The 24,589-nt window shown below is 38.8% G+C and overlaps 1 protein-coding gene across 1 annotated transcript in view; it reads right to left on the bottom strand.

Moving 5' to 3' along the window:
* LOC150075183 (stAR-related lipid transfer protein 3-like) overlaps positions 1-24,589 on the bottom strand; it is a 179,416-nt gene that overhangs the window by 6,811 nt on the left and 148,016 nt on the right. The window contains exons 11-12 of the mRNA XM_090388230.1: positions 20,384-20,463; positions 5,607-5,711 (exon numbers count right to left, since the gene is read on the bottom strand). Coding sequence (XP_090244356.1) covers positions 5,607-5,711; positions 20,384-20,463 — 185 coding nt within the window. The remainder of the gene's footprint in view (positions 1-5,606; positions 5,712-20,383; positions 20,464-24,589) is intronic.

Here is a 24,589-nt window from a genome sequence, read left to right as displayed (position 1 = left end):
ATGTTTTGAAAGCAAGTTCAAGGTCAAATAAGTGTTATATCCTACAACAATTTCAAGGAAAATTGTACACAGAGAGCTTCAGGAAAGGGAACCTATATGAAATGATTTGTGTCACCTTCCATAGGACTAATCATACATCATCATCAGTCATTTTCAATCCACTGTAGAATGAAGGCCTCTCCAGCAACTTTACAGTTCCTTCTGTTTTGTGCAATGGCCACCCATTTACTACCCACAAACTCATGAATTTCATCTGTCCAACTCTGTTGCTGTCTTCCAGGTTTTCTTCTAGCTCCTCTTGGGTACCATTCTGTTATTTTCTTAGTCCATCATCATGTCTTTGAGCTATGTGTCCTGCCCAAGACCATTTTAGTTCTTTAGTTTTGATAAGAATGTCCTTTACTTGAGTTTGCTACCTAATCCACGTATTTCTCTTCTTATCTAACAGTCTGAATCCCAATATAATTTGTTCCATTCTTTGCTGTGTAGTTCTCAGCTTCTCTTCCATTCTTTTGGTGAGTGCCCAAGTTTCACTTCCATAAGTCACGGTGGGGAGTATACATTGGTTCATTATTTTACATTTCAGACAAATTGGGATATTGCTCCTCAGTATGTCACTATATTTCCTGAATGCTATCCATCCAAAATTTATTCTTCTCTTGACTTCCAGTCATTTATCATTATTACAGCTAATGACTTGTCCCAGGTAAGTATATGAATCCACCTTTTCAGTTACTGCTCCTTCAATCATTATATCCCTTTCTGTGGCATACTTGTTCATCGTTACTTTTGTTTTAGCCATATTCATCTTTAGTCCAAAATCCTTACTAACTCTACATAACTGATTAAGGTTTTCCTCTAATTCTTTGGGATCGTAGCTTATGACCATAATGTCATCTGCAAATCGTATATGGTTTAGGTACTCTCCATTCACATTGACTTCTTTCTGTGACCAGTCTAATCTTCTGAAAGCTTCCTCAAGGGCAGCAGTAAACAACTTCGGAGATATTGTGTCTCCTTGTCGAACTCCTTTCTCGATTTTAAATTTTCTACTGTCTTTGTCTAGTCTAATAAAGGAGGTAGCATTCTCATATATTTTCTTCAAAATCATAATATATGGGGTATCTATGCTTTGCTTTCCAGTGCCCGAAACACTGCCTTATGCTGTATAGAGTCAAATGCCTTTTCATAATCCACAAATGCCAGGCATAATGGTGTTTTATATTCATTTGCTTTCTCCATTAGCTGTGACATTACATGAAGGTGATCCATAGTTGAGAATCCTGTCCTAAAGCTAGCCTGCACTTTCAGTTGATTCTCATCAAGTATTCTTTCTAATCTGTTAGTAATGACCCTTGTGAATAACAAGCTAAATGGTCTATAATTTCCAATTTCTGATTTGTCTCCTCTCTTATGCAGCAAAACTATGATTGCATTATTCCACTGCTTGGGCTTCAACACCTTTTCTAATGCATTTTGTGAAGAGTCTGGCCAGTTTTTGTGTCATGTCTCTTCCTCCCAATTTTAACAACTCTACAGTAACTTCATCTTCCCCCGGGGCTTTCTGATTCTTTATTTTCTTGAACGCATGTTCTACCTCATCAGGAAGGATATTAGGTATATTGTATGTGTTACTAATTTGCGATTCATCTTCCCCACTGCTGGCATTATTCCCTCACTCCTTGTATAATTCTCTATAGTAGTCTTCTGATATTTGAATTATGCCTTCTCTGCTATTTATAAGTACACCATCGCTATTCTTCAGTTTCAGTATCATTTATCTTTCTGTATTACCGCTCATTTAAATCCTTTGTTTTCCCTTAACGCTTGTTATACTTTTATTGTGTTAAATTTTCTTATTTCCTCTCTGAGTCTCTTCCTACTGGCTTTGCATAACCCAATATACTCAATTTTCTCCTTGTCAGTGTTTTTCTTGCTCTTCATCTGTCGTTTTCGGTTCATCATGACAACTGTTTCTTGACTAATTTTCTCTTCTTTGGATTTCTTTTTCCCTATAGGTTTCTTGGGCTTTATCACTTTCAGAAAGTTTAATATTCCTCGTCGATACCTTGGTCCTGAGCAGTCTGTAGAAGCTCAAACTTGTTTTTAAGTTCTAATACATACTGCTTTTTTTCCTCTTCTGTTTTATTCTTTCTTTTCTTACATCTATATCAAGTGTGCATTTTACCATTCTGTGATCACTTCCAACATTTACCTTGTTCAGGACAGTAACATCATTCATGATATATCTTCTGTTAGTGAGGATGAAGTCGATTTCATTAGTTGTTAATCCATTTGGGCTCTTCCATGTCCACATTCTGTTTACCCTTTTCTTGAAAAAAGTGTTCATTACTGACATTCCTCAAGACTCTGCAAATTCCACAAGTCTTTCACCTCTTTCATCAATTCCAAAATTTCCTATAGCTCTCCTTTTTGCATTGTTTTGTCTCTTTCCAACCTTAGCATTGAAGTCCCCCATAATGATAGTGTAGTGAGTTTTTTGTTCATCTAGAAGACTTAATTTTGGTGTACATTTCTTCAACCTCTTCATCATCATGGCTCGATGTTGGTGCATAAATCATTATAATCTTTAGATTATACTTCTTAGAAATCCTGAGTAGTAGTCTTGACACCCTTGGTGATGTACTTTTGAATTCCAAAAATGTTGTTTTTTATATCTTTATGGACCAGAAAGCCAACTCCACTTTCGCTCCTTTCACTGTTTCCATTGGTGTGTACAGCAGATTTCCACTCGATAAACTTATAAGTGATTAAATTCTTCTTGTTGTTTCAGCCAAACCAATGATATTCCAATAAAAAATTTGTAATTCCTTTTCCAGTTCTAATATCCTGTCTTCACCGATGAGCGATCTTACGTTGTAAGAGTCCAAGTTCAGTTTCCATGCATGGCAGCCTGGTCGTACCCAGAGATTCTTAGCACCTTCTACTTCCATTCTCATCCTCTCGCTGTCTTAAGAGGAGGAGTGAAAGTCGCTGGGGACTGAAGGCCATTTGTTTTGTCGTGCTGTCATGTGCTGGAGGGTTTGGTCTTCTACTCTTCACGCTGACCAGGCGTCTCGAAGAGAACCACTCTACACGTTCATTGCCGCCTAAGTGACGTAACAGGGCTTACCATCGAGAAGGTGTGCATGAGTGTATTTTAGGGAGGCAGGCCAACCGGACTTCTAAATGTTCTGAAACAGAAAGATATTGGATCCATCAGTGTTTTAGACAGAGTGTCTGATAACACACAGAATGTCTGTTCCCATCTAAGCCCCAATCATCCCCCCAAGTTCCCCTCAATCATCCATAGTTCCCTTTAACAAGGGGGGTTAGGATTCAGTCTCAAATATTCTTGACCTGTTCTCATCTGGAAAGAATGTCAAACATAGCAGTAACTATATACCAGCAGTGAAATTGGTCTCTTAGAATCATAGTTTGATAAGAAACATGATGATGAATGGTCATACTGAACTCACATCTCTGGGGTAGGCACCTTGATTGCTAAAAAGTATAGTATGAAATCCTTGAGCTCTACATGAGGTTTATCATGGGTTTCATAGGACCTGATTTCATTTCAATGGACAATAATTCTTTCCCACACAGGAATTAGCTAATCAATGAATTTCTTCAAAATAAAAGTATCTGTGAGATGAAGTGGCAGTTGTTTGTTTGTTATTTGGTTTTTAGGAGCATTAGCAACTAAGGTCATATTGTTCTTGGGATATGCGGTGGTCATTCTCTGACCTTTCCGCATCCTCCGTATTTGGTGGTGACGGGCTCAAACCCCGGTCTAATCAAGAAGTGTGTGTAACACACTGCTACTCCTTCCCACCTGGCTACGGAGGTGCTATGAAGTGGCAGACTGTGAATCTGAACCCAAATGAGCATAATTGGGATACTTTAAGGAGCTGAATTGGGATGGCTTAATTTCCTCCTAGAATGCAAACCTTCCCTATGCAAATCTGCTTTTGTAGACAGTGACAATTATTACCCTTATTGTGAGAGTTGTTCAGCTGTAAGGCGTGATCATACTTCCCATTAAATGTCTGAATTATGCAATACTGGCCTCTCAGTTTTGGATAGTTATGATTTCATAATGATTAGGATTCATGAAAACAGAGGCATGCTGCTTTTCAAATTCAAATATAACTAAGTCTGTCAACAACGCTCTTTGTCTTTCAATAAAAACATAATAGAATTCCACTGAGTACATATTTTTCTTAATATCTTAGATTTTATGGTTTTAAGTTAATTTTTGTATAATCTATATATTTAATACAGAAGACTTTTTCTTTTGACAGTCAGTGTGAATGATAGGCTTAACGGATCGGGCTGGAAGTGATCTCAAATTGAAGGTATTTTCTTTTTAGGTGTGCAGAAAATTAAAATTTAAAAATTCCAAATAGTTTTATTTTACAGAACTGGCCAGTTTTGTAGTACAAACGAGAATAGTTCAACATTCACTTCATAGATGGAGCCAGAGGAAGATGTTACCTGTTAAACCAACAGTTGTCTAAGTTGATAACAATTTGCACATTCGTGTCCTTTGTTCTGAAAAAAAAAAAAAAAAAAAAACTGCTACCAATTGCAAAATTGCCTATCTTAAAAGAAAGAACTAATCATTAGGATTCCATTGCACTACTCACTATATATCCCCATGTTGCACATGCAAGCTCATACACTCATTGCCATTCATTACGTATAATACATTCAAAACTGATCATTATCAACTCCAAGTTTGTGTTTTGTTTTGAGGTTATTTAAGGTAGGTAATTTAAGGATTTAGAAGTATGTCAGTCAGAACGCAGAAGACATGTCCACCGCCATGCTACTCTGACTGGTTGTATTGAACATATCTTGCGGCAAGGAAAAAAACACACCTTTTCGTGTTTCTGCAAATGTATTCAGGATCATTCTGAAAGACCGATCCTGAATGCATTTACTTGTATATACTGATACTACATTTCTTTAGGACAGCCAGAGGAAAACTCTGCTACCAATTGTGAAATTTTCACAATGGGCACAGCTAGCTATAGCCACTGCATACGATAGGCTCAAATTGAAGATATTTCTTCCTAGGTGTGCAGAAACATCAGAAAATATAAAAAATCCGAATAGTCTTATTTTACAGAATGGGCCAATTTTCGTATACTGGCTTACCTGCTCACGATGAAACACTGACTACATTTCTTTAGGACAGCTAGAGAAAAACTTTGCTACCAATTGCGAAATTTTTGCAATGGGTACAGCGAGATTTTTTTTAATAAGGAAATGAAAATGTAGTTTTCTTAACTGGACATAATTTTGCAAACATGATCTCTATTGGAAATATATTAGCAAAGCAATACTGCTTTATCTCATCTGTTTTGTCTGTTTCAAATTGCACTTTTTTTGCATTTTATTCTATGCAAAAAAAAAAAAAAAAAAAAAAAAAATGAAACCTTTACCCAATAACACACAATGTTGTATATAATAAATGCATCTTAGAGCTTTGAAATTTAGAAAGCACTATATTTTTTTAAACATGCACTCAACAATATCTACAATATATTGTTGGATGAAAAAAAAAAAAAAAAAAAAACAGTCAAAAACAAGTACCTTACCTCACCAAATGTGGTTGATCTGGCATATCTGGGTGCGTTGTTCCCACAGATACTTGAATGTAGTAATTCTCTTTCTTTTGCCAAGTTCGTAGATTGACAAAGTCCCTATTTTAAAATATTTAAAGCGAAAATAAAATGACAGTTATTACTGCAGAAAAATAATTCAATAATAATAATAATAAAGGTACTGATTCTAAATTACAAATGATGCATACAGTTATTTTCATAAATTAAACAATAAAGCAATAATTTCCCCTTTCCATTGATTAAATTTCTCCTTTTACTTGGCCACATAATTTCCATCTTGATATGCCATTTCAGAACAAGAGGCACTGCCTTGTCATTGAACAAGTAGGATACCCCTCCATGTTGAGAAGTATAAAGGTATCCCCCACTGAATAACTTAGTTAATTATCTGATGATATTTTAAGGAGTTCTTATGTGCTGTGATGTAATGACTAGATCGTGGATATAGCTTAGCTTAATTTTTCAGCACTCACCTCATAGTAATCTGCTTAGTTGGTTGAAAGTTTTGTCACGTGCATAGTGGTTAAGAGATTCTAATAACTTACGGAGATTAGAAATTTAAAAACTAAGTTATGGGCTTTAAGTTATGGACTTAGTTAATTATTTATATTTCAAATCATAATATTCTAACCACATAATTAACCAGTGTGTCATGATATTAAAACTGAGCTTTTAAAATTTTCATATTATTATAACCTTTGATAATTGACAGTATTCACACAGCCATATGGTACAGAAGCCCAATCTTTTGCTGCACTAGTCAAATACAAAATAAAATAGTTAGTTACTAAGCTCTGTAGCACACATTTTCAAACTCTCTTCTCACATGGACATATGAGAAGAGTTTGAATATCTGCTAGGTCACACTATAACCCCCAAATCCCTTTCTTCAGTACTTTTATAAATTCAACCCATCAAAGTGGGGTTGAATTAAAGTTATTTTGTAGTTGCTATTTCCCAAGTGTAAGACCTTGCATTTGTCTGCAACAAAACATACCTATCACTTTTCTGACAAGTCCTGAAGCCTACTAAGTCATCTTGCAGAAGGCTGCTTGGAGCTGATCATTACCTATTCCCTAGATTTTGACTTCATCTATAAGTTTTGACATCAGGTCCTGTATCTCTTCATCGATGCCATTTAATAAAATCAGAAACAAAATTGACCCCAGTACTGATCCTTAAGGAATCCCACTTCTTACATTAGTCCAATCTAAATGTAACCATTAATGAAAAGCCTCTGCCTTGCAGCCATCCGACAATCCATCTAAGGATTGCAGGATACCTGTGATGCTAACACATTCTAGTTTATACAGTAATTTCTTATGTGGGACCAAGTTAAATGAGTTGCTAAAATCCTAATAAACAATGCCAAAATAGCTAATCAGGTTAGTTAAATATGACTTTTTCTTAAAAAAATTGTGTTGTGTATCCTTTAGAATTCCATATATCTAAATGTTCTTGCATTATATTATTATATCTTTATTATTACCTCCATAATTTTCCTACCACTGCAGCAGACTAATCAGTCTTAGTTATTCACTTTACTTTTAAAACTGCCTTTGTGTTGGCAATACATTTGGCATCTATCCACTCCAACGATGCCTATATAATTAATCTTAATGGTTTAATGCATTTGCCTGCAACAACCATCAAAATTACTGGGTATATGCCATCAACTTCAGGAGCCTTATTCACCTTTGAAAGTTTTCCTAATAAGCAGTCTTCTGTTATTTCAGTATCAGTAATTTCATTCTTCCCAGCTTCACTGGTCCTTGGTCCTTGAGGCTGTCACAGACATTCTCTCAGATATGCCAGACAAGCTGTTCTTGCTACCTGTGAGTCTAAAACGCTGATGGAACTGATATTCGGGTGACACTCAAGTCAAAGTGGACCCAATTTCGGCGAAGTCCGGACGGTCTATGACAGCCAAATCCTCTGCTTGCACCTTCACGATGGTGGGACTGTTAGTAATCCTGGGTATAACCTTCATGCACAAGTACATGGTGGGTGACCACCCAGGTGTGAACCAACGTAAGCAGGGGTCGAGGTGTGGCGCCCACACCACATGGAGGAACGCCGCCCCTCTATGTTACCAGGCAGTACTAGGTGGTAGATGACTCTCATCAACCGGTGAAATACCACCACTTTGCTTATTGGAGGCTTGAAGTGGTTGAACCCATGTTTAGTCTCTAGAGCTAAGTTCCGGCCAACCCTTCCCTATCTCTTCCATCATGCAGTATGATTGATGATTTTTGAGGTTATGATGAATGTCGTGGCGAGATCCAATATTCCTTACATTTCGAGGGTACAGCTCTAAAACGGTGTTCGCAGGCCGGCCGCTAGTTAGTACACCGGACTGAACCTATTGGTAACTCTCTAGGAAGCTTCCGGATCAGCTAGTGTATAATCTTGCTACCTCTACTCTGCCAGATAGTGACTGGAGGGAGTCCGAGTAGTGTGTATGCGGGGAGCATTGTCGAGGCCACGTTTTGTCAAGGATCTGGGTATATTCTTACCACATGTACGCCATATCCAAAAATTTCATTACTTCATACAGCATATCCCACCCACTTTTTCTTACTATTGAATACACCATGAATTGTCAAAATAATAGAGCAAGCTTATCTGCGAAAAGATCTAAACCTCCCAAGGACTTCCTAATTCATTTCACAAATATACGTGGTCTCAATTCTAATCCCAAAGATGTCCATTTCCACTTGCAGTCTTCCAAACCCCATGTACTTTTTCTGACTGAATCTCAGTTATCAGTTGATTCAACTACTGCTCATCTCAGGTGTCCAAATTATTTGCTGTATGATTCCTTTCGCCTCAAAGGTGGCACTTGTGCATATGTCCGTTCTGATATTCCCTGTCAGAGACTTGGCACTTTGGAATCTCCTCTCTTTGATCTTCTCTGGCTTAAAATCTCTCTACCTCATTGTGTAAAATTCATCTGTTGTCTCTACCGTTCTCCCAACTCCACTAATCACTTGGAGCTCTTTGACTTCCTCTCTTTGCAACTTGACTTTCTCCAGTCCAACTTTCCTAACAGTGAGGTAATTTTCCTTGGTGATTTTAACGTTCACAACTCCAGCTGGCTTCCGTTTTCTAGTCACACCGACCCAGCAGGTCGAGATGCTGAGGCTTTTGCAATTACTAATGACCTAGCACAGATTGTTCATTTACCTACAAGAATACCGGACAATCCTAATCATACAGCCAATACGCTTGATCTTTTTCTCACAAACAACCCTTCTAAGTACAAGGTTGAAGTGAGAGGTCCTTTAGGCACTTCAGATCACAACTTGGTGATTGCCTCTTCTCCAATGGAACGTTTATCTCATGGCTATTCCCAACCTCGTATTGTTTGGCATTACAAGAATGCAAAATGGGATGACCTGCGAGACTTCTTTTCTTCTTTTCCTTGGTCTGATTACTGTTTCAAAACTTCTGATGTCAACGTTTGCTCAGATCGTGTCAGTGAAATTATTCTTGCAGGAATGGAATCCTTTATCCCACACTCCACTTTAAAATCTCGTCCTTTATCTAAACCTTGGTTTTCCAATAAATGTGCTAAGGCTGTCCAAGAGAAGAATGTTGCCTATCGTAATTGGCTTGTTTCTAATTCTTCAGTTTCATTTTCTGCCTACACCAAAGCCCGCAACAATTGTAAAGCAGTTATTACTCAGTCCAAACTAGAGTTTGAACAGGCTAAGAGTAGAAAACTTGCTTCTTGCCCTAATGGTAGCCGAGCATTCTGGTCTCTTGCCAAAGCTATTGGCCGCAACTTTTGCCCATCTCTGCTCCCACCTCTGTCCAAACCAGATGGTTCTGTTGTCACTTCAGCCAAGGATAAAGCTGACCTGCTAGCATCCCATTTTTCTTCCAGCTCATGTATTAATGATCTTAGCATTAGCAGAGGCATATGATGCAAGAAAGCAAGCTTACTCAGCATCAGCCAAAAAAAAAAAAAAAAAAAAAAAAACACCCACTCCCATTTCACCCCTCCGTTCGTTCGAAATACCTGTCCAGTTGAGCTTTAAATTTGTTTAGGCTATCAACTTCAACAACAAGTGATGGAAGTCGGTTCCACCAACCAACCACCCGCTGGCCAAAGGCAAATTTCCGCACATCTATCCGACATCCGTCCTTCCTCAATTTGAATTTATGCCCTCTGAGGTGATTATTCTGAGAAAGATGAAGAATCCCATTGGCATTGAGCATGCTCAAACCATTCAAAGCCTTATACACCTCTATCAGATCACCTCGCCGGTGCCTAGTCTCCAGACTCTGTAATTTGCAAAACTTAAGCCTTTCTTCGTAAGAGCAACCCTTTGTTCCATTTACTAATCTTGTTGCCCTTCTCTGTACCCGTTCCAGCAGCTCTACATCCTTCTTGAAATGAGGCCTCCAGACCTGTATACAGTACTCAAGATGTGGCCTTACCATTGCCTTATACAAGGGAATAATCACCTCCTTATCCCTGCTAGAAAAATTCCTGTATATCATTGACAAGACACCATGCGCTACTCTTGCAGCTCGTCTGCACTGCTCAGAGAACTTCATATCTGCCTGCACAATTACCCCCAGGTCCTTTTCATTCTCCACCACTGTCAGTGTAGTACCGCAGAGTTGATACGTTGCTCTGGGGTTACTGTTTCCCATATGCAGCACTTTACATTTGTCGATGTTAAACCTCATTTGCCACCTCTCAGCCCATCTGTTCAACCTTTCCAGATCCTGTTGCAGCAGCATAGCGTCAGTATTGTCCTTAACGACCCTGCCAACCTTTGTATCATCTGCAAACTTGGACATTAAACTTGATATCCCATCATCAATATCATTCATAAACACCGAAAACAACAACGGACCCAACACTGAACCTTGAGGAACTCCACTAATAACATTAGTCCACGTTGAGCAGTGTCCATTGATTACCACTCTCTGTCTTCTGCCACTCAACCATCCCCTTATCCATAGCAGCAATTTGCCTCCAATGCCACACTGCTCCAATTTGTGCAGCAGTCTTCCATGTGCAACAGTATCAAAAGCCTTTCTAAGATCCAAATATATAATATCAAAGTTATTCCCTGCATCCAGTTCTTTTGTGACTACATCATAGTATCCAATCAAATTGGTCAGGCAAGACCTGCCCTTAACAAAACCATGCTGCGTCTGAGCTATAACTGAATTCTTGTCTAGATGATCCTGCAGTGCTTCTTTAACCAGTGCCTCCATTAATTTACCTGGAACAGAAGTTAAACTAACAGGTCTATAATTACTTGTGTCAGCCTTTGATCCTCCTTTGTGAATTGGGGTTACATTTGCACATCTCCAGTCTATGGGCACCTCCCCTGAGTCCAAAGAAGCTCTCATAATTATGGCTAGGGGTTTGCATACTTCCTTTGCTGCCTCCTTTAATATAACTGGATAGATCCCATCCACCCCAGGTGCCTTTTTTATGTTTATCCTCAACAATCTCTCCTCCACTTTCCTCTCAGTTATTACAAAATCATCCAGCTCACTGCCAATGTTTACTTTACCTACATCATTCTCCTTCCTGAATAACTCCTCATGCGTGAATGTAGATGCAAAATACTCGTTTAGATTGTTAGCCACCTGAGCAGGATCCTCAACTGTTGAACCATCAATATCCAGTGGACCAATCTGATTCATCCCTTTCCTTTTCGAGTTCAAGTATGTAAAAAACTCTTTTCTGTTTTTCTTTGCATCCTTTGCCAAGGATTTTTCATAGTCTGCCTTTGCCTGCCTAATCTCCTTTGTGACTTGGTTACAGACCAACTTATATCTATCATAGGCTTCCATGTCACCCATTAATTTGTATGTATCCCATGCATTTTTCTTCTCTGCCACATGTCTCATTAGCTCATCTGACAACCATTTAGGCCTAAACCTTGAACAATATTTCTTAGTTGGTATGTAAAGCCTGGTAGCCTCCAAGATTAGTTCCTTGAATGCTTCCCATTTTGAGTTTGCTGTTGGTAACATCATCAGTTGGTCCCACTGTATAGAATTTAAATACTGTCTCAGACCATCATAGTCGCCTTTACGAAAACAAAAACCCTTCCCTTTACCTCTGATGGTAGTTACCTCCTTGAGTAAATCCCACTTCAACACACTGTGATCACTGCCACCTAGTGGTTCATTTATCTGCAGGTTCTTAATGCATGAAGAATCACTACTGATAATCAGATCAAGAGTATTGCTCCCTCTTGTTGCCTCACGAACATGCTGATGTAGAAAACAATCATCCAATAAATCCACAAAAGCCTTGCTAGTGTGCGAGTGACCAACCCACAAATTCCAGTCAATATCTGGGAAATTAAAGTCCCCCATTATAAGACTCTCAGATTTACTGGCCCACTCTATTTCCCTGTACAATATCTTATTATACTCATCAGAGTCATTAGGCCTATAGCACACTCCTACTCTCAATTTTGATTTCCCTATGCTTATGTCGCACCAAACTGACTCGACACTGCCCTGTCCATCGATGTCGACTGGCTTCACTTCCTTGGACTTTATGTGTTTCTTAATTAATAGCATAACCCCTCCTCCCCTCCTGTCCTGTCTATCCTTTCTATACACATTGTATTCCCCAAATTCCAGTTCCGCATTACTTATATCTGTGTGACACCACGTCTCTGATATCCCAACAATATCTGCCTTTGATGTTTTGAGCAATACCTCAAATTCATCAAATTTATTTACCAAACTCCTAGCATTGGTGTACACGCAGGTATACATGCACCTGTTTCTATTCTTAGCTACCCTAACACAACCCATGTGTTTACTTGTACCGCAATGACTACCAGCAGTCTCTGAAATATCCTGCATCTTGTTTTTCAGACTTCTGCTCATTTGAATAGAAGCAGTGCAAGAATCACTTCCACCTCTGCCAGTGGCTACTGTTAATCTATTAGTCCTTGTATCCCCCCCAACTAGCAGTTTTCCGACCCACCTAACACTGCCTCGACAGCATCAGCAAAAATTCTTGCACCCTTTCTATTTAAGTGTATCCCATCCCTGTAGAAGCAATCTCTCCTGTTAACAAGTACAGTCCAGGCTGAAAAAAATTCTACCCCTTGAGCCTTGCACAATCCCTCCAGGGCCGAATTGATCGACAAGGCTCTCATCATATACTCCCTCCTATCGTGTCTGGGCAGAATTGCAGACACTTTCAAGTTCAACCCTAATTCACGGCTTTTTTTCAACAGTGACCTGTACTTGCTAAGTAATTCCGCCGGTCTCCTACTCTTAATATCATTAGTGCCAACGTGTACAACTATATCACCTTTTGTGCCCTTAAAAGATGATATCCGCTCTACAACGTCATCAACCTTTGCCCCTGGCAGACATACCCTGGTCCTATTCCACCTATCGTTTTTACAAAGTATGTTCCCCGTTTCCCTGACAATAGAGTCACCAACAACTACTAGTTCCTGTGGGACCAGCGCATTCTGCCTAGGGGGCTGCTTCTGTGTTGCCTGATGACCAAGTGCAAGCTCTGGCGTTGATGTGGGCAGCTGAGAGCTTGATGGGCCCCTCAATTTATTTCCTTCGAGGGCATCCACCCTGTCCTTCAAGCTCTCATAAAGGCCCATAACAACGCTGAGTTGTCGCCTGATTTCCTTGCACTCCTTACATCGTGCACACACAAAGACATCCCCCTTGGCAGTATCATGTCCCGTACCCGACTGCTCCGCAAACATCAAGCAAACAGTGCATTTTAATAGACTGTGATTCAGAGGGCAACTGCCCCCCTCAGTTCTCCCCTGAACCACAGCACTCCCATTAGCTTGAGCCTTTTGCTTTGCTGCTCTGGTCAGAGTCATGATTCCGATTTAATTCAATAAAATTCAAAACAAAAATTAAATCCTTAAGTTATATCCCAAAACAGTTATGTTATATATATATTTTTTTCGGTATCTAGTGTTTTCTACGAGTTCCCTTTATACAACTTCCGTATCACGTGTACCACTATAGTTATGTATTAATTATTTGTTACGATTAAGTCGTTATATATATATATATATATATAGAGTTAAAAGTACAATTTAATTGACAGTAAAGTTTATCAAGATTAATAGATTTACTGATTAATTGACAATATTATATTATGCACTATACGACACTAAGCTTATGCTATCGTGTAAAAATGGCGGGAATCACGAACGGTATTTCTACGGACTCGTAAGTATTGATTAGCTTCCAAATCTCGCTATCTCAATTTAGAATAAACTAAGGATCCTGACTAGGTCTATAATCTACTTATAGATGATAATTTGATATAACAGTTGGTTAATAAATCGACTAAATTTGGTTAAAAAAAAATTTGGTTTGTGACACGTGGATTTGATACCGTTACCGATACTAAGTAATATCTACGAAATCTCTGTCTAAGTTAAACTTTAAACTAAGTATCGTAACTAGGAATATAAAGCTACTCTAGAAAATAAGTTAATATGACAATTTAAACTAATAAAGCAGAAAATAAATCAGGAAAAACTTCTCTGTTTGAAGAGCTTTAAGGAGCAATGTCCGCACAGGCTAACCTCGCACCCAGACTCCAATCTTGGTAAAACACCTCCCACCATTCCTAACACGCTCCATTCAATGCCTCCTGTGGTCTTCCGTCAAAAGGATATCAGAAGGATTTTGATGAATCTTGATGCTAAGAAAGCTCCAGGTCCTGATGGTATTTCTCCACTTGTTCTCAAAACCTGTGCTCCTGAACTTACTCCTATTCTTTGTCGCCTTTTTTCACTTTCTTATTCCAAAGGTGTTTTTCCTTCTGCTTGGAAATTTGCTCATATCCAGCCAGTTCCTAAAAAGGGTGACAAATCCCTCCCATCCAATTATCGTCCCATTGCAATTACTTCGACTCTTTCTAAAGTAATGGAGAAATCAATTAACCGCCAACTCTTAAACTACCTAGAAACCTTCCGTCTGATCAACGATCGCCAGTATGGATTCCGTCAGTGTCGATCCACTGGTGATATTCTGGCTTATGTTACCCATTTATGGACTAATTCAATGGAAAGGTTCGGTGAAACACAAGTAGTTGCTCTTGACATCTCAAAGGCTTTTGATCGTGTTTGGCATAAAGGTCTTCTAAACAAGCTTCCATCTTATGGTTTGCCAACTGTTTTTAGTAATTGGTTATCCAGTTTTCTCTCTGATCGCTCACTGAGGGTGATGGTAGATGGCTCTCTGTCTTCTAACTTCTCCACTAATGCCGGTGTCCCCCAAGGTTCAGTTCTTTCCCCCACTCTTTTCCTCTTGTATATCAATGACCTTCTTCCATTGACTGGAAATCCTATCCATAGTTTTGCCGATGATAGCACATTGCATTCAACTTTCCATTTTGAGAAACCTTGTCCAGCTCAATCAGCTTCAAGTTCTCGAAAATCTGCTGCCAATTCCTTAAATGCCGATCTTCAGGTAATTCTCCAGTGGGGCAAAGACAACTTAGTTGATTTCAACCCTTCTAAAACTCAATCTTGTCTTATATCTCGCAAAAAGGATTCTTCTGCTCCTATGCTTATCTTTAGTGACACTCCGATTTCTAGGCAAAATGATATATCTCTTTTGGGGATTACCCTGACTTCTAATCTCTCTTGGCACAAGCACATTACAAATATTGCTTCCTCTGCATCTAAAAAACTTGGTTTTCTCTTTCACTCTCGGCGTTACTTTTCTCCCAAACAGCTGCTCACTCTGTATAAATCGCAAATCCGCCCTGCCATGGAATATTGTTCCCACATCTGGGGTGGTGCCCCCAAAACCTCTCTCAGGCTTCTTGATTCCATTCAGAAGAGGGCAGTTAGGTTAATTAATGATCCATCTCTAACAGAGTCTCTCCACTCGCTGTCTCATAGACGCACTGTTTCTGCTGCATGCCTCTTCTACAGATACTTCCATGGGCACTGTTCTTCTGAATTGGCTTCTATAATTCCCGCTCTCTCTTTCAAAACAGTCCGAACACGTGCCGCCACCAGCCAACATCCATTTACTGTCCAACTTGAAACCCACAGAACCAACTACTCATCTTCGTCATTTATTCATTCAACTGCCGTTTTCTGGAACAACCTTCCTTCATACGTATTTCCTGAAAATTACAATCTACAGAAGTTCAAGTCCAATATCAACAAATATCTTCTTTCGTCTTCTCAACCTCCAACCCAAGCACGGTACTAAGTACTATAGGTTATAATACCTCTCGTGTTTGGGGTTCTCATAAAAAAAAAAAAAAAAAAAAAAAAAACTCATACAGTTTTTCTTCAGTATGAAATGTCTTTCAAGTGCAAATATCAATGTGAGTACTTGTTCAATTCATCTGCAACATCAGCTGGTTTATCAGACTTTCCAACATCCATTACACAATGGTCTGATTTGTCTTTTCTTCTTTGATTTCACATGTAAAAAACTTCTTTCCCTGTTCTTTGCTCTATCAGTCAGTGTTTTTTCATAATCAGCCTCTGGTGGCCTAACTTTTTCAGTGCTACTGTTATAGATCAACTTGTATCTGTTAGAGGCTTCAGTACTTTTCATCACTCTGCAACTGGCGCCTCCGTAGCCAGTTGGGCAGGAGCAGCAGTGCATAGCACACGCTTCTTGATTAGACAGGGGTTCAAGCCTGTGACCACCAAATAAGGAGGATGTGGAAAGGTCAGGGAATGACCACTGCATATCCCTGGAGCAATATGGCCTTAGTTGCTAATGCTCCTAAAAACCAAATAACATAGCTCTGCAACTAAGCCATGTCATTTTTTCTGTTCTGTTAAATTGGAAAGCTTCATTCATCTATCTTGGGATCCTCCTCATGCATTATTTTTTTAATTGTGTGTGTGTGTGAGTAAACATGCATTCAAGGCTTCTGACTACTGCTTTAAAAGGATAGGTGTCCCTTGCTTTGCTTCTACAGATTCTGAACCTGAATCTGCAAAAGCTCATGTTGTGCTCAGGCTGCTTTTTATAAGACATACTGACCTGACCTCACCTTATATCTTTCCTATCCTTCTTAAATACATTGTACACACCATAGTGAACCTCATAATCCCCTATTTCTAGGTGACGCCATGTTAATTATGTCAGTGTTAGTTGTCTTAACCAGGAGTTTAAATTCACTCATTTTACTGACTAATACTCCAGAAATTACTGTAAACACAATTAAGAATAAGTGTTTGTGTATAGTTCACCACCCTAACAAACCTATTCTTTGATGTTATTTAAAATAATTTTTGTTTATTCTCTAGATGGCTGAGGCCAGAAGAGTTTACAAATTTACCATGACTTTATACATATTGAATTATAAATGGTGGCTGGATTCTAAAAATGCACAAGTCTACAGTCACAATGGACTTGTGCATTTTGACAACCTCCTTACTTGTCGCTGAGTGTACTAACTACTGGGCCACAGCTGACCCAGACAAGCTTCCCATTCATTTGAAACATCGCTACTCTTAGCACTTCTTGCCAATTTCGGCACAAACACGAACTCTTGAAATGTGTTCAAGCATTAGTCTGACCAATATCATCAGATAAAAGCATATCTATATTCTCTCTCCCAACCAGCAGTTTCCCTGAATCCTTAAGGCCTCTTCAGATATTGGCAAAGACCCTTTCTGTTGGTAAGTTTTAAGTGCAACAGAAACTTTGATCATACTGTGACACTATGTTTTGTCTGTACAAGTGTGTTCACAGGCTCATCTGCATACTTTGTATAGCACCTTCGTTCAAATGAATTTGTCTCTACAAAATAGGTTTCTTCTACAAACTATAAGTGCAGCCATTCTGATAAAGATTCTCCCACCTCAAAAGATTTGCAGAGACCTTCAAGTCTTGGGTTCATTCACAATCCACAAGGCTTTCAGCAAATAGTCCCACCTATAATGTCTGGGCAGAACTACACATATGCATGCATGAACAAACACACTTAACTCACATTTTTTTTCAGTTTGATATCGTATTATCCAAGAAATTATCAGTTTGTGTGCATTTAATATCATATCATTAGTATCCACACAAATAATAATGCCCTCTTTAACTCCCCTTCCCTAAATGCTACAATCTGCTCCTTAAATCAATTTCTGCTCCAAGCAGATACACTCTAGAGCTAATCCCCAATCCTTATTACAAAAAAAGTTTCCCATTTCTCTGACAATGAAATCTCCCAATAAAACTAAATCCTCTTGGACTAGAGTAGTGTGCACTTGACTATTCTGTTTTAAATTCCAAATGTGAAGTGATCTGGTGTAAAACCCCATCCCCAGGTGGGGGAAGGAGACAGGTCTGTCTCCTCCCCTCCCTGCCACCCCACACTTTGCCTGCTGGGGCTCGTCCCCCCAGTAACCTCTTTGGGGATGCCTACTCTATCGTCCCCATCCTTCTATCTGTTTCCCCCCAGCTTTCAGTCTTCTCCCCACTCTGACTAAACCGAACGGATACGCCCCTAACAATGCCACCAAATTCTAATCAACGTCTAAATCCAACAGCTTTCTCGTAAACCTCTTTTGGCCTTTCCAAATTCTATTGTTCACCCCCCCCCCCTTTTTATAGACTGTGCCACTGAAATCCTCAGAAATTAGGTGGTGGGGCCAGCCAGAGTACTTAAATAAACTACTGGGTGCCTGACTTGCTTCCCCATGGCAAAGTGTGGGCAACGGTGGGTCCCAATAGGGGCTGAATGGCTAAATGGTCAGAGAAACAACAGAACATAACACTACACAACAAATCACTACCCACACACTTTTTAAATATCTGGCCTCCACAGAGTTCTGTGTCACATCTACAAAGAATACAATGTGGTGATGGGGAAACCCCTGGTGCCTTCCGATAACTGACACAATTTACACTGGCCTACACGGAGTTCTGTGCTCCACAAACAGAGTACACAACGCGGAGATGGGGGAATCCCTGGTACCATGAGATAACTAAGAAATTTTGCACTTGTTAATGTCAATATAGCATTTATGGGATAAGGATGAAAGGGACCCCAAAGATGTGGAGCCATTTCTAACCACTGTTCAGGAAATCAGCAGCATCTTGGGAATTCATGCCAAAGTTTGTAGCTTTTCTGGTGAATAAAAGCCTTCCATAATACACAAGTAATTACAGACCAGTTAGTTTAACTTCTGTTCTGGGTAAAATAATGGAGTCACTGGTTAAAGATGCATTGCAGGATCATCTAGACAAGACTGCAGCAATAATTCAGACACAGCATGGGTTTGTTAAGGGAAAGTCTTGTCTTTTTTTTTTTTTTTTTTTGTAGTTGTTGGCGCATCGGCTTCTGTGGCCATAATGCACCTCCCAAGGTTTTTGCAGTACTTTGATCCAAGCCCGAGGCGGGAATCGAACCCGCAACCTTTGGGTTGCCAGGCAGGCACTTTACCCACCCGGCTAGCCCGGTCGGCAAGTCTTGTCTGACAAATTTGATTGGATATTATGATGTGGTTACAAAGGAACTGGATGCAAAAAATAATTTTGATATCATATACTTGGATTTCAGGAAAGCTTTTGACACTGTTGCGTATGGAAGACTACTGTACGAATTGGAGCAGAATGGTATTAAGGGTAAGTTTCTACAATGGATAAAAGGATGGTTGAGTGGGAGAAGACAGAGGGTGGTAATCAATGGGTGCTGCTTTTCATGGACTAATGTTATTAGTGGAGTCCCATAGGGTTCAGTGTTGGGTCCACTGTTGTTTTGTATATTTATCAATGATATTGATGAAGGTATATCAGGCTTAGTGTCAAAGTTTGCAGATGATACAAAGGTTGGCAGGGTTGTTAATGACAGTAATGGCAGTGTGCTACTGCAACAGGATCTAGAAAATTTTGGCAGATGGGCTGATAAGTGGCAACTGTGTGGTACTACATTTAAGGTGGTAGAAAATGAAAAAGACCTGGAAGTAATTGTCCAGCCAGATATGAAGTTTTCTGAGCAATGCAGACAGGCTGCAGGACAGGTCATGAAGTTTTGTTAATGATATACAGGAATTTTGCTAGCAGGGAAAAGGAGGTGATTGTCCCTCTGTATAAGGCAATGACCAGGCCACGCCTTGAGTACTGCGTACAGGTCTGGAGGCCTCATTTTAGGAAGGATGTAGATTTGCTTGAGCATGTACAGAGAAGGGCAACAAGATTGGTGAGGGGAATGAAGGGATCCTCTTACCAAGAGAGGCTTAAGTTCTGCAAATTGCAGCGGCTGGAGACTAAGCACCTGCAAGGTGATCTGATTGAGGTGTATAAGGCCGTGAATGGGTTGAGTATGCTGAATTCTGATGGGATTCTTCCACTTGTTTAGATTACGAACCTAAGGGGGCATAAATTCAAACTGAGGAAAGACAGAGGTAGAATATATGTGTGGAAATTTGCCTTTAGCCAGCGAGTGGTTAATTGCTGGAACAAACTTCCATCTGTTGTTGTGGAAGTTGACAGGTTAAATAAATTTAAGGAGGAACTGGACAAACATTTAGAGGGAATTGTTGTGTAAATTTTTTTTTAAATTTATTTTTTTATTTTTTGGCTGATGCTGCATAAGCTCATACACTTGCTTTCTTGCATCACAGGCCACTACTACTACTACAATAGTCAACATGAAAATACAATAATAATTTTGGACGAGAAGGCTGTTACACCTTAAAGCAATGAATCCAAATACAACTGCCACACAATAAAAAGGTATGCTTATTCTAGATATTTTTAGTTTATAAATATAAACTTACCTGCTAGCCACTAAACCACTAGCAGCTTCTGTTGCCACAACATGAACAATATCTATATGCTCATCAATTACCTGTAATGTCTGTTAAATCAAATCATTAGCAAGCAATGTATTAAGATTTTGAAATTTATACATTCTCTTTAAAATTCAATAATTAGAAAGAATAAAAATAGAAAAACTGTATATAGTAAATAAATACTTTTAAATATTAATTGATTTTGCTGTTTTGACTTTATAGCTGAACAGCAGATATTACTGTCAAAAATAAAATCAAAATCTTGTAAAATAATAAAATAAAATCATAATAAGCCCATTGTTAGTTTTTCTTTTTGATGCTGTATATCCTCTGAATTTATATATAGTAGAACTTAATATAGTTCAAACCTGAAGAGGCATCAAAATTATTTTGAATTATCCAAACTTCAAATTAATTCCCAGCCCCTTTTAATAAGAACTTAAAATGAACATGTAGTTTTCTTAACTGGGCATAATTTTGCAAACATGATCTCTATTGGAAATATATTAGCTAAGTACTACAGATTTTTGTTATCTGTTGTCTGTTTCAAATTGCACTTTTTTTTTTGTTCACCATGATTATACATAACCCTCTGAAGGGAAGTTTATTATTGATGATTAGGCTATACTTGACACAGACAAGAAGAAAAAAAAAAAAAAAAAAAAACACCAGATAAGCGATAAGCGATATATTTGCTCAATTGTGTATTAAAATAAGTGTTTACATTAAGTAAAGTTTCCACTCTATTGTTGATGCTGCTGTAAAAAGGTCAAGCTGATTGTTAATGAGTGTGTTTGAAGTGTAAGAATGTGTACAGTACTGAAGAGTAAAAAAATAAACTTTGGAAGTTGGTTTCACATTATGAAGGGAGAAAATAAGCCCAATTATGTGGAGTGAATGTTTTGACTCTTGTTTTTAGTGGAAATTTAAGAACTATAATACTCTTTTATACATGAGGCAACAAATTCCTAACATAACAGTTTGACTGACCTAGAATTACCCAACAATATAGGTAATAAACTTCAATTAAAGATTTTTTTTTTTTTTTTTTTTTTACTATACAGAATAGGATGTTTAAGGAGGAAAATTGTGCCCTGAAAAGGTTGTGCAAGGCTCATGGGGTAGAATTTTTCTCAGTGTGGTCTGTGCTTGTTAACATCGAAAGAGGACATGAGTAATTACAGACCCCTGTTAGTTTAACTTCTGTTCCAGGGAAAATAATGGAGTCACTGGTTAAAGAAACACTGCAGGATCATCAAGACAAGAACTATTATAGTACAGACATAGCATGGGTTTGTTGAAGGGAAGACTTGTCTGACAAATTTGATTGGATACTATGAAGTGGTCACACAAGATCTAGATGCAAAAAATAATTTTGATATCATATACTTAGATTTTAGGAAAGCTTTTGATATTGTTGCACATAGCAGACTACTATACAAGTTGGAGCAGTATGGCATTAGGGGCAAATTGCTACAATGGATAAAAGGAGGGTCAAGTGAGACAGGGAGTGGCAATCAGTGGACACTGCTCTTCATGGACTAATGTTATTAGTGGAGTTCCCCAGGGGTCTGTGTTGGGCCCATTGTTATTTTGTGTATTTATCAATGATATTGATGAAGGTATATCAGATAATGTCCAAGTTTGCAGATGATACGAAGCATGGTAGGGTTGTAATGACAGTAAGAACGGTACACTATTGCAGCAGGATCTATAAAAGTTGAGCAGATGGGCTGAGAGGTGGCAACTGATGTTTAACATTGACAAATGCAAAGTACTGCATATGGGTAGCAGTAACCCCAGAGTAAAATACCAATCATGTGGTACTACACTCAGGGTAGTGGAGAATGAAAAAGAACTGGGAATAATTGTACAGCCAGACATGAAGTTTTCTGAGCAGTGCAGACAGGCTGCAAGATTATCTCATGGGGTCTTGTCAATGATATATAGGAATTTTGCTCGCAGGGATAAGGAGGTGATTATCCCCTTGTATAAGGCAATGGTCAGGCCACACCTTCAGTACTGCATGTAGGTGTGAAGGCCTCATTTTAGGAAAGATGTTGAGCTACTAGAATGAGTACAGAGAAGGGCAACGAGATTAGTGAGTGGAACAAAGGATTGCTGTTACCAAGATAGGCTTAAGTTCTGCAAATTGCAGGGCCTGGAGACTAGGCACCTGCGAGGAGATCTGACTGAGGTGTATGAGGTGTGACAATAAGTTTTGAGAATAATTAATTTAAAAATTATTTTATACAAATGTGAGGCAATTGCCTTCAAAGTAGTCCCCTTCAGACTGTACATGCGCATTCCATCGTAGGATCCATTGATCATAAAATTTCTGGTACTCACTTTCTGGTATCTGTTTTAATACCCACATTACATTATTCTGAATTTCAAACACTGACTGAAAATGCATTCCTTTCATGACTACTTTTCAGTTGAGGAAATAAAAAGTCACAAGAAGACAAATCAGGTGAATACAGATGGTGCTGCAATGTTGTGATCGATTTCGAAGTTAAAAAAGCTTTCACTACAATGGCGGAAGGTGCTGGAGCACTGTCATGATGCAAAATCCACAACGAAGCAATTTCAGATCGAATCCAGTTGACTTGCTTGCGAAGCCTTTCCAAAACTTGAAGGTAAAAATGTCGATTGATAGTTTCATTAGGTGGAACAAATTCTTTGTGGATGATTCCTTTTCGATCAAAAAAGCAAATTAACATGGTTTTCACTTTTGACTTTCTCGCTTTTTTTTTGGGCCTTGGCGAGGAAGCTCCCTTCCATTGTTGACTTTGCCTTTTTGTTTTGGGGCTGTAAGCAAATACCCAGCTTTCATTCCCTGTAATCATGCAAGAAAAGCAAATCTGGAACATCTTCAATGCTTCCCAACATCTCAAGTAGAAAGGAATTACCAAGGAAGAGAAGAATGATGATATTCAGCTCAGGATCCTGGGTGTGCCATGCCCATACTCACCAGATGTGAGCCCCTGGGGATTTTTTTGTTACCGGCTTTGCACACTTTCTCCACTAACAAATTTTTAGTCAAAATTAATCTAACACTTTCCCAATTAATGTTTAGTTTTTTGGCAATCATTCTTGTGGTTAATCACCTATCACTTCGAACAAGATCATGCACACAAACAACGTGTCGTCACGTTGAGTCGTGGAAGGATGCCCTGAATGCTCAGCATCTTTGATGGATTCACGTCCTTCTCGAAACTGTTTTGCCCAATTGAAAACACACGGTTTCGACATGGTATCATTTCCATAAACTCTGGTCAACTTTTCATAAATATCTGTTGATGATTTGCCACTTTTCACCAAAAATTTTATCACAACTCTTTGCCTTAAATTGCGTTCCATTTTTCACGTAACACGGAACTGAAACAAGTATTTGCATGAACCAACTTGTACAATGACTGAAACAATTGACGACATTTACCCTTTGCATGCAGGTGGGGGGTCAGGCTACGCAGCAGGAGGACATAATGGTTTACAGTGTGGCCACTTTGAAAGAAACAAAATTATTCTCGAAACTTAATTGTCACACCTCGTACAAGGCCTTGAATGGTTTGAGTAATCTCGATGATGGGATTCTTTCTCTTGCTCAGATTCCACACCTGAGGGGGCATAAATTCAAATTGAGGAAAGACCACTGTAGAATAGATGTGCAGAAATTTTCCTTTAGTTAGAGGGTTGTTGATTGCTGGAACAAATTTGCATCTGTCATTGTGGAAGTTGACAGCTTAAATAAATTCAAGGCTGAATTAGACAAACTTTTGGAGTGAATGGATGGTGAAATGGGAAGGGTTTTTATTTTTTTTTGGATGATGCTATATAAGCTTTCTTTCTTGCATCATATGCCTCTACTAATGCTAATACTTCTTTGCCCCCCCCACACACAAAAAGCACATATATGTGTATACTTGCAAAAGAATTAACTAATAGCTTTTCAGCCAGTGCTACATGTGAGTAATTTCTAAATCACACAAAATCAAGGAACAGATCATGGTTTTTAACATTTAGTCAATTCTGTTTATTCAAATTTTAAAATTTCAAAATCCAAGTTTCTTTTCAAGGGATCATTGAAATTTAAATATTCATATAAGACCTCTAAAGTCATTCTATACTTAAATCATCATCATCATCAGCCATTTTCAATCCACTGCAGGATGAAGGCCTCTCCAGCAA

The sequence above is a fragment of the Mastigoproctus giganteus genome, chromosome 14 (assembly GCF_048544385.1).
Source record: "Mastigoproctus giganteus isolate SK-2022 chromosome 14, ASM4854438v1, whole genome shotgun sequence".
NCBI classification, from domain to species: Eukaryota; Metazoa; Arthropoda; class Arachnida; order Uropygi; family Thelyphonidae; genus Mastigoproctus; species Mastigoproctus giganteus.
This window is presented reverse-complemented; position numbering and strand designations above follow the sequence as displayed.